The sequence below is a fragment of the Balaenoptera physalus genome, assembly GCF_965194825.1.
Source record: "Balaenoptera physalus genome assembly, chromosome: 16".
Taxonomy (NCBI): Eukaryota; Metazoa; Chordata; class Mammalia; order Artiodactyla; family Balaenopteridae; genus Balaenoptera; species Balaenoptera physalus.
Genome location: NC_138898.1, coordinates 87,562,542 through 87,573,988, shown reverse-complemented (window position 1 = coordinate 87,573,988; position 11,447 = coordinate 87,562,542). Strand labels below are relative to the sequence as shown.

Below are 11,447 nucleotides of genomic sequence, written 5' to 3'. Positions count from 1 at the left end.
TACCTGGTTTTGCTTATTCAGTGTTTGCACACTGCCACTTACAGAAATCAAGTTTTGTTGTTACGAAAACTTCAAACAAACATATACAGAATTGAGAAGAGCGTTACCTCTCCTAACCCAGCTTCAACATTATCCAGTTCACACCGACCTTCTGTTATTCCTCAGTAGGCATTTACAGCTCAAAAAATGTGCTTGTTTTCAAGTTTGTATTACTATAATGAAACCTAATACCTTGACATTTACAGAGCACGCACCCCAGTGCCCAGGACCTAAGGCAAGGCCTCCCGTGCTGTGTGACGCAGGTAAGTGACGGCTGTCGTCCCTTCTGTGGAGGTGTAGAGGGTCTGGGAGAGCCAGGTGGGCCTGCAAGTGGCATCTGATAATCCCAGGACCTGTGCCATCCCTGTAACCTAACCTAACACAGCCAGAAGACCCCCAGCAGCGGAGCTCTGGGGGCCGGGGCCACAGTGTGACACCCCCTGCCCCTTCTCCCTTATTAACAAGCTTCTACACCTCACTCCCTCCACACTGTTGAAAATAGAGGGCTTCTGTGAACCCTACTCTTATTAAACGGTGAGAGGAGCAATGGGCCATGTGACTAATTTGATTGTGTTTTCTTGGCTGGTGGAAGGGTCTGCTCTCAAAAGACAAGTGTGCTGCTTGACAGATGCCCTTAGTCTGCGGGTCCTGGGAGCCCTCACACAGTCCCAGACCCCCACCACCAAGGGGTCATAGCCGACCAGCCACGAGGAAGACGGGACCAAGAACCCAAAGCGTCACACGCTTGAACTGGTTTACCTGCATTTGACCTTGACCAATTTCAAGCTTATAGAAGAAAACTATTCATGGCAAAGTGAAAAGCTGTGGTCAGCGACAAGCCCCCCCTCCCCTGCCCCCATACAGTGGATGGCCTGCGTGTGAGTGTTCATCACCACTCTCCACCCCTCCAAATTGGGCGTAGTCCCTGACAGCCGGAGAGAAACCCTGCCACTGGCTCCAACTCGCCTCGCAGCAGCAGAAGCCCAGGTTCCGGGTGTGCCAGGGTGGGGCTCAGCCGAAATGCAGCCTCCCACTACCTTCCTGGCGCCCAGAGGTCCTCCTGGCTTCAGCAGCGCTGCTGGCAGTTTCAGCACCTGACTGAAAAGTGGAGGAACTTGCACCCCAAGAGGTTTCAGAGTAAATTAGTGATGGAGGCAGCTTTGGTCAACTAGCTTAGCGAGAGGACCCTGGGTTTCTACACACGGAGTCCCCAGATGCATGTGTTAGGCTGTGAGCCAGGCCCATGTGTGGCATGGCCTGGCATGTTTTCATTGGTCATTCCAGTTGGTAACTCAGAACGCCAAATTCAGTACCTCTTAGAAATTATTCAAGTACTAATATCATGGCTGTGTTAGGGACAGGTGAATTCTCAGTGCTCTAGCGATGTGTCTGAATCGCGAGAACTTGCGGGATGCTTCATCTTGGGTAGGGCTGCATTTGATTAAGCAAACATTTTAAAGTGTTTAAGTTAAAAAATTAAATTTTATATAATAGTCTCATAATTTATATTGCTTAAGATTATTTGCATGCTGGGATGCAAATTTACACAGTGTTTTCTTTAAACATCGTAATGCTATTTAAGAGCACATGCTTTATAAAATAAAACTGTGATCTTATTTGCATTCAGGTGCAGAAAGCCAGTCACAAAAGCATCAACTATCCCTTATTCTGGCTATTAAAAAAAAAAAAATCATAGAATATTAAAAAAAAAATGATACAATAGGATTGGAACTAAATTTACAGTTCTTGAACAGAACAGGAAGAAAATACTTTAAATGATTGAGTTGTATCTAAACTATGACGGATTTATCTTAAAGACAGAAATGTGTAAACCCAACTATGTTAAATTAGAAAATGCACTGATTTGCTCAAGTGGAATACATGTAAAATCAGGCACCCTCCGGTGAAGCTTTACAACAGGACAGCACTTATCACACACGTATACCTATCATTTCCCAAGCGAGAACCGAATGGGGAACCAGAAGAATCTGGGGCCACCTTTTCATCGAATGACTGGTGCTGAGCGATCGTTTGTCACCGTTGGTCTGAGTTTCACAGTAGCAAAGGGATTTTCTCCGCTGGGGAGGCGGGGGGAGAAAAAAATTGTTGGCAGAAATACTTCAAGACAGGGATTTGGTTCGGAAAAAGAGCTAATAACCCCTGCTCTTGCTCTGTGAAGTTATATAGCTTATATAAACCCCAGACATTCTCTGAACATGGAAGTTTTGTTCTGTGACAGTTCTCTCCATGCGCCCATTATAAGCTGCTAATTTCGTTTTGGCCACAGAGGGGCCTGATGCTGAGAAAGACCTCAGGCCTGGGGGTCCTCTGGGAGCGGGGCCTGGAGGGCCTGCCCAGCATCTGCCCTGATCCAGAAGGGAGTTCCCCTGGCCTCGTGTCGTGTTTGGCACTTAATAATGCAGCTGCTGTCCTAGAAGGCTCTCCCACCACCACCTCCCCGCCCCACACTGGACTGCAGAGAGGTGAGCTGCCCGCTGTCAGAAATGTTTAAAGCTCTGGATAGTTCTGTAATGGGCGGCGGGCTTCCCTGGCGGTCCAGTGGTTAGGACTCCACGCTTTCATTGCCGAGGGCCTGGGTTCAGTCCCTGGTCGGGGAACTGAGATCCTGCAAGCCCAGTCCTCCTGGGCTGAGCAAGGGGGAGGGCCCTTGTGGAGGAAAGTAACATACCTGAGAAAAGGAGGCTTTGCAAACCCATTGGCATCATTCTGTGGGAAAGAAAAAGAAGTTTATGGAAGGCTCATGAAATTGGGACATTTTTAATATGACCTGAAGGTAAAGACATCTAAAGCATAAGGGACTGCTTAAAGCTATGCATGTTTCAAAGTGCCCTGGAGTCTCAATTTATTTGTCTCATTTATCTAAATTCACTCGGAAGAGTAAGGGCAAGAACAGAAGACATTCTGAAACACAGTGAGGTACCCTCACAAATGCTGGAACATCTTAGAGGGAAACACAGGGTCTGCTGCTCCCTGCCTGTGGCCTGAATTCAGGTGCAAAACTGTAGTGATTATGGTTGGCTTTTTGGGAGCCTGGTCCTGAATGATGCCATGAGAAACAGTAAAAAGAAAACGTTGGGTTTCGGTGCTGTAGACTGGTGCCAACTGCCAACCAGAGATCTGATCTTGTAGAAGTTCCGTAATTGCGGGAGAGAGGACGCAACAGTGCAGGCACTGTCTTTGCCTTCAGGAATCTCCAGAGCCCTCTCGGAGCCCCGGCCTCCGGCTCCCAGGGGCTCGGGGTCTCCCAGTGTGGCCGGGGACCAGGTGATCGTGTGTCCTCTTCTTCATTCTACAAAGAATCTGCTTTAAATCTGCTCTGGCTGTTGTAAGAAATCACTGGCCCAAACTGGCGGGCTTATTCAGATGGCTGCCCAGGAGAGGGCGGTGTCATGCCGTCTGACCAGGGCCACCAGGCCAGCTCTCAGGATGCCCCGTGGTCTCAGGGCTTGCAGACCTCTGAGCTCCTCTCACTTCCCGTTGCCAGTTGCCAGCCCGGGGCTGAAGGCCACGCCTGGAGTAAAAGCCAAGCCAGGGCTCCCTTGGGATGGCCTCTCCTGGGTGCTGGATGTACAGACTCAAGGCAGAGGGGGCTGGGGGCACCAGGGCTACTTTAGACCTGTGCCTGCTGTCTCCGGGCCTCTGGGGACCTCACACCTTGACCTTGAACCTGGGGCCAGCAAGGTCATCCCGAGGGGGAGCCCCAGCACCAGGGGCAGCCAGCCCAGCATCCGGATTCAATGTCTCCCTCTCAGGATTGAAGCACAAAGCAGCTGCCCTGCTCGTTAGCACGTCCTAAAAGGGCCTCTCCCCACAGGGCGCGCCGGGCTTGCTCAGCAGGCCTCGGAGTGAGCAGTTTCTGGTGTAACATTCATGTTACAGGATGAGTAAGGGCTAACATGATTTATTTTAAAAATACCCCAGAACGCCTGTCGTGCAGCCCCACACGTGCTCAGGGTGCTGGCATTAACCTGCCGCCCAGAACAGGTGCCCCCAGGCTGGGGAGGCTGAGTCCAGGCGGTGACTGTGGCTCAGGGGAGGCCGGCTGCGTCCTCCCGGCCTGAAAGGCCCACGTCCTGCCAAGCTGGACTCGCCAGATGCGGCCTCCGCAGGGCATGTAACGGAAACCACCTTCCTGCCTGTCCTTGGGGCAGGACACTGTCCCCCCTCCCCTGCGTGTCCTCAACTTGAGCAGCGCCCCCGCTGCCCTCAAGGCAGAAACCTTGGAGCCCGACTGAACTCTGAAACGAGCTTAGCCATGGTTTCACAGGCTGTGTTATCTGGGTGACACGACTTGGTGAGAGAAGCAGAAACACTGGAGGAGATGCACTGAAGTCCAACCCTGGCGGGAAAGTGGCAAGAAGTGACAACTTGTGCTATGAGGAAAGAGAGCAAAATGACTCTTAAGACGGCCGCCCGAAGCTACTGGGCCCTGGCACGTGCCCCAGCGAGCCCACTCCTGGTTGGTACAAGCAATGTGCGTGCACATTGGCACTGAGACACCCGCTAGGATGCATGGGGCAGCCCTATCCTAACAACAGGCAAAACATTCTCTGACATAAATCGTAGCAATGTTTTCTTAGGTCAGTTTCCCAAGGGAATAGGAATAAAAGCAAACATAAACAAATGGGACCTAATCAAACTTACAAGCTTTTGCACAGCAAAGGAAACCATGAACAAAACGAAAAGACAACCTACGGACTGGGAGAAAATCTTGGCAAACCATGTGACCGACAAAGGCTTAGTTTCCAAAATATACGAATAGCTCATACAGCTCAATAACAAAAAAACAATCCAACCCAAAAATGGACAGAAGACTTAGACATTTCTCCAAAGAAGACATACAGATGGGCAACAGGCACATAAAAAGATGCTCAACATTGCTAATTATTAGAAAAATGCAAATCAAAACTACAGTGAGGTTCCACCTTCACACTGGTTAGAATGGCCATTATTAAAAAGTCCACAAATAACAAATGCTGGAGAGGGTGTGGAGAAAAGGGAACCCTCCTACACTGTTGGTGGGAATGTAAATTGGTGCAGCCACTATGGAGAACAGCATGGAGGTTCCTTTAAAAACTAAAAATAGAATTGCCTTATGAATCAGCAATTCCACTCCTGGGCAGATATCTGGACAAAACTATAATTCAAAAAGATAAATACACCCCAATGTTCCATAGCAGCACTATTTACAATAACCAAGACACGGAAACAACCTAAAGTGTCCATCAACAGAGGAATGGATAAAGAAGATGGGGTACATATATACAATGGAATATTACTCAGCCATAAAAAGAGTGAAATAATGTCATTTGCAGCAACATGGATGGACCTATGGATTACTGTACTAAGTGAGGGAAGTCAAAAAGAGAAAGACAAATACCAATATCATATCACTTATATGTGGAATCTAAAATATGACATAAGGACTTCCTGGTGGTCCAGTGGGTAAGACGCCACACTCCCAATGCAGGGGGCCCGGGTTTGATCCCTGGTTGCGGAACTAGATCCCACATGCATGCCGCAACTAAGATCCCACGTGCCACAACTAAACATGCCACAAAGAAGATCCCACATACTGCAACTAAGACCCGGTGCAGCCAAAATAAACAAATATTTTAAAGAAATAGAATATGACACAACTTATTTACGAAACAGAAACAGATTCACAGACAGAGAAAACAAACTTATGGTTACCAAAGGGGAACAGGGGGAGGGATAAATTAGAAGTTTGGGATTAACAGATACACACTACTGTACATAAAATGGGTAAACAAGGTCCTACTGTATAGCACAGGGAACTATATTCAGTATCATGTAATATACCATAATGAGAAAGAATATTTTTAGAAAAGAATGTATACATATGTATAACTGAATCACTGTGCTGTATACCTGAAACTAACGCGACGTTGTAAATCAGTTATTCTAACAGGAGGGATGACAGCCTCTGTTGAGACACCAGTGGAACCACAGGAGGACACAGTTCTGTCTGCGCAGGGCCAGACCAGACAGGCACCCAGCGTCCAGAGGAGGGCAGTCTGGACTGTGAGATGGGACAGTGCGGGGGACTTCTGGAGGGCTGGTAATGCTCCAGTTCCTGATTGGGTGTTGGTTATATGGAGTCACTTTGTGAAAAGTGACTTTTCTTTTCTTGCACTTTTCTGTATATGGTATTCTTCAATGTTTACTAAAAAAAAAATAGGACCTTTTCAGAAAGGTGTCCTCTTTAACACACCTGCCAGCGAGCTTATTGCCACGGCTGCCCTCCCCTGCTCCCTTCTCCTCGGCGAAGGCACCTCCTTTGCCCAGCGAGGAGCTCCGGATCTGCTGGCCTCAGAACTGCCCGCACGGCCCATCCCCCGCCGGCTGAGCCGGGAGCCGCCTGTCCCTCTACTGCCTCCCCCAGTCTGCGCTGAGGGGTTTGGGGTCTCCCCGTCTGCCCCCCACCCCGTCTTTCCCTCCTCCAGCGTCTGGCACACGTCGCCCTGTCCTGCAGGAGCACCGAGGGCTCTGGAGGCCCTTCTTGGTTGTTCTGTGACCCATCTCGGCACAGCTCCTGGCATGCCCGGGGCACCTCCTCTGTCACAGTGCGGGCCACACAGCATGGGCTCGGAAAAGCCCCGCCGCCGCCCGCCATCCGGGAGACGCTGGTCCTCACTCACCTCTCGGGCTTTGCTCCGAGTTCGCAGCTCCGAGTTCGCAGCACGTGTCCCGCCCCAACTTCCCTCAGGCTTCACAGCACGACTCCCAGGCGCTGGTCCCTCTGCTGGGCTGCACCCGTGGCCACGGCCTGTCGCGTGTTCTGTGTCCCCTCTTGGCAACTCCCTGCGAGTGGCCAGGCTGCCTGGGGACAGCGGGGCCGGGGAGGCCTGGGGACTGGATGGCGAGACAGCCCACAGGCGGGAACGGACGGGACACGCCTGGTGACGTCTCCCGAGAAACCCCAAACCCCAGTCCACCTGGAGGTGGCCCTTGCTGGCTGTCACGGTGTCCGCCTCACCCCCCCTCCCCACCGCCCCAGAGCTCTGCCTGGGTGTCTACTGCGTGCCCGTGTGCCTTGAAGAAGACGACGCGGTCCCAGCCTACGGGTCAGCTCAGACCCACGGCCACAGGCAGACGCACAGAGATGATGGAACTCGCAGCCCGGCCAGGGCTCTGTTGAGAAGCCTCGCGGGGAGCCCTCCACTCCCCTGGGGACCGAGCCATCCTGCAGACAGCAGGGCCTGAGGGACGGGCCCTAGGGCTTCCTTGGTGCCTGCCCTCCTGCACGGCTGCTTCCACGGACAGAATGTCCCTTCCTCTCCGCCGCCAGCTGGAGAGCAGCTTCGCATGGCCCACGGTGTGAGCAGCCCTGAGTGACACTGCTTTACCTGTTAACAACTAACTCAGTCCTCAGCTGCAGGCTGGACTCTCCCAGTTCACAACCTCTGACCCAGTTCAACCCCTTTATTCTTTTTTTTTTTAAATTTATTTATTTTTGGCTGCATTGGGTCTTAATTGCTGCGCACAGGCTTCCTCTAGTTGTGGAGAGCAGAGGCTACTCTTAGTTGCGGTGCGCGGGCTTCTCACTGCGGTGGCTTCTCTTGTTGCAGAGCACGGGCTCTAGGTGCACGGGCTTCAGCAGTTGTGGCACACAGGCTCTAGAGCGCAGGCTCAATAGTTGTCGCTCGCGGGCTCTAGAGCGCAGGCTCAGTAGTTGTGGCGCATGGGCTCAGTAGTTGTGGCTCACAGGCTCTAGAGTACAGGCTCAGTAGTTGTGGTATGCGGGCTCTAGAGCACAGGCTCAGTAGTTGTGGTGCACGGGCTTAATTGCTCTGCAGCATGTGGGATCTTCCTGGACCAGGGCTCGAACCCATGTCCCCTGCATTGGCAGGTGGATTCTTAACCACTGCACCACCAGGGAAGCCCAACCCGTTGATTCTTAAATGGGGAACTGAAGCCCAGGCAGGGAAAGCCAACTGCCCTGGTCATGGGGCTCTTTTCTGAAACCAAGGTGCCCACTCGGTGAGGTGGGGGGTAGGGGTGGGGGGTGGAGGCAGCACCCACTCAGTGCAGCTCTTACAGGTCGGCAGACGCGCTTTGAAATCAAAGCGTGTGGGTTTGAGGGCTTGGTTTCTCAATAGCTATTTAAAGCCCAGTTATCGGATTACTTAAAAGCTGCTGCCACTAAGGCAGAGAGCACGTGACCGACCCCCAGCCCCTGGGTAGTGAGAAGACGGCATCTGATCTCTTGAGATGGGACGTCCCAGGGCAGCTGGGTCCACCTCACTGGGTTCACGAACATTCTCTGGTGGGTGGCTCCCAGGTATACCCTAGGTATCCTGGTGTTTAAACAAAACTCTACGTGTAACTGACAATATTCTGATGGTTGTGTGTGTGTAAAAACTACATATAAAAGTGTTAGGCTGCTTTACCAGCTCCCACGGACCCCAGACTTTGGCTGAGACAGAGCATACTTTTCTCCAGTGTTATCAGCTGGTGTAAACAGTTTAGGAAAGATAAATGACCAGCCCAGTTGGGCGTAAGAACCTCTGAGATACAAAATTCCAGGGCTGTGTCTCCAGCCCTCAGGGGCTCCTGGAAGGGCCTCATCGTGTACCTGCTTCTCGACCATCACCTTCTGGATCAGGTTTCTAAATGGAATCTCATTCTCTTTTGTGTGATCTATGACTGACTGACTGACTGACATGGCAGCCACTCACTGTGTGACTAGATTAAAATACAAATTTAAAATTAAAAACTCAGTTCCTTACAGTTGCACTCTCCGCTTTTCAGGTGCTCAGCAGCCCGTGTCCAGTGGCCACTCTGCTGGGCCGCCCAGTTCTGGAGCATTTCTGCCTGATCCATAATCTCTCTGGGTTTGTTTACTGATGCACAGATGATTGGATCCTGTGTCTGCTGCCTTTGCAAGAGGCCACAACGACTAGGTGGCCTATTAAAAACAGGCCTTTTCACCTGCTCCCCAGGGGCTCTCTTTGGGGCAGAGCCGGTCCTTCTGTCCGCTCTGCTGTGCTCTTGGACTCCCGCTCTGACTTGGTAGTGATGAACTGCGGTAGCTTGTCTAACGGACAGGTTGTAGGCAGCGGAGGCATCTGAGGGTGTACACCGCTGACAGTTGCAGCTTTTTCTTTGGCACTTTGCAGAGGATACCGAAATATTACTTCAAAAGATGAAGCGATAGAAATGGAATACGAATCAGTCATTATACCTCATGATGCGTCTGTGAACGCCCTGTACTTACTTTTGGGTTATTACCGTCTTCAGCCCAAGATTAGATGCACGTTTACAGATATGGAAAATTGAACGTCCAGAAGAGTCAGGGTGACTGGGTGGGAGGCCCTGAAATGACGGCTGGCAGTGCCTCGTTCAGGAAGTGCACGAACCTTGTGGCCTTTGATGATTTTTAAAAGCCAATTAATATTTTCTTGTGGCCTTTATTATGGCATTTTCCATTATTCTCCAGATCAGAACAACATAGTAACCTATTGGTACCCCTTAAACAGCACACAGATGACAGTGGTACTTGTCGCATCACAGAGTTCTGATGGAGGGACACCTACACGCTGCTGACCCGTGAGGATGAGAAGGGCGCGGAGGTGCTATTCATGGGCTCACAGGGTTCCTGCCACAGGCCTGCAGCTCATCACAGCCCAGGCAGCAGTGCTGGGGCTTGTTAGAAGCATAAATGCTTCTAAGGTGACATAAGAAAATGCTATGATCCCACCATGTGGGTGGGTGCTGGGGAGGGAGGGGAAAATAGCTGTATATCTAAATATATCAATATTTATCTATATCTCAAAGGAAATATAACGAAATGTTAACAGGAGTTATCCCAGAAGTGAGATTATAAATAGAATTTTCTTTTTAATACTCGTTCTATGTTTTCCAAATTTTCTACCAGAACAAAAATTCTCTGGGTTATTTTTATGAGCAGAAAGTGTTATTTTTAGAAGTAGTATTTAAAATGAGGTGTAATGATTAGATGTTTTAATTTTTACAAAGAGACCCTGAGCAAACTTGGACTTTGCTGTTTAGCCAAAACCTGTAGCTTTGACTGCCAGGTGGATTTAAAAGGAAACCTCATTTCAGCATATGTTTAATGTACCCAGCAAATGGCAACATTTGAGGTGAAAAAATATTAAAACATACTTTTGTTTACTTAAAGCATGGGATGGATAAATATTAATTTAAGAGTTCATCCTTATTTCTGTCTCAAGAGTGGGATAATTTATCAGTTTGATTATTTGCAAAGTAGAATTTTAGATAAAAATTTTACCATAAAGCCATTCCTTAATATAGTAGTCAAATAATAAAATATATAAATACCTCCATGAAAGACAACTTTTATCTGTTTTTTAATCAAAAGTGGGAAGGGGGTGGTTTCTCAAATTGTAGGTACTTTAACAAACCATAAGTAACTTCGTCTTTAATTAATACAGTCATACTTATGGGATGCTGATTATTTTTAATTATTCAGAACCTCCAAAATAAATATTTATATTTTTCTAGTAGTTAAATGTGTAAGAATGTTTTTTCTTTCGAATGCTGGCATGTTAAAGAGCTAATGTATGTGCTCGTTATATAAATTATCCAAAAAAAAAGGCTCCAGGATATGTAAACATGAGTAAACCAGACCTGCTCCCAGAGCTGAGACAGAACAGCGCTCTCTCCCGTGTAGGTACCAGCAGTTAGTCACTAGCTCTGTCACTTCTTCCCCTTAAGTACTGACAACTCCTGTTGCCCCATCCCCAGCACTGGACGGGGCTCCTACCGTACCCTCCCTGGATGACCGAATGCCGCCTGGAAGGATGGGGAAGGACGCAGTACAGCCCAGGCGGCCTGGCTTGGGGAGCATCACCCCTGGCCTGCCCATCCCCCCACTTCTCCGCCGTTGCCCCGACCGCACCCAGCCACGCAGACCCCGCGACACCGTCGGAATGCTTTGGGTTTCATCAGAGCTCTTCCTTCAGGACTCGGCTCAAATGTTTGCCTCCAAGAAGCCACTTCTGATGCTTCCCAGGAGCCTGAGCCAGGGCCCTCCCCGCCTCCGGTCACCCTGCACCTTTTCCACAGCCCCAGTAAACACCGCTCACTGGACTCAGTTCCGGGGTTGATTCCTATTTGTTTCCCTGGAGCCTAGCCCAGGGCCTGGACCGTAATAAGCTTATCAATAAATGTTCCATGGACGAGTTCCAGTGCGACCCGCAGATCCCTTCCACGAAGTGTACCTTCACGTGCCATGTGACTGTGTTTAAAAAAGTTTTGTTGGTCACAGTAGTCTGATGCCATAGAAATGTTTGTTGCCAGTGTTATAAATGTGACCTCGCTGTAGCTATCAACTCTATACCTGTTCCCTTTTAATGCAAGGTTTCACTTATTATTAAGAA

At 49.7% G+C, this 11,447-nt stretch overlaps 1 protein-coding gene across 3 annotated transcripts in view; it reads right to left on the bottom strand.

Annotated features, from left to right (window-relative positions):
* Positions 1–1,501: 1,501 nt before the first annotated feature.
* BAIAP2L1 (BAR/IMD domain containing adaptor protein 2 like 1) overlaps positions 1,502–11,447 on the bottom strand; it is an 85,074-nt gene continuing 75,128 nt past the window's right edge. For all 3 annotated transcript variants that reach the window (XM_082428924.1, XM_082428926.1, XM_082428925.1), the window contains 2 exons: positions 2,729–2,766; positions 1,502–2,117 (listed from right to left, as the gene is read on the bottom strand). In XM_082428924.1, coding sequence (XP_082285050.1) covers positions 2,042–2,117; positions 2,729–2,766 — 114 coding nt within the window. In that variant the 3' untranslated portion in view covers positions 1,502–2,041. The remainder of the gene's footprint in view (positions 2,118–2,728; positions 2,767–11,447) is intronic.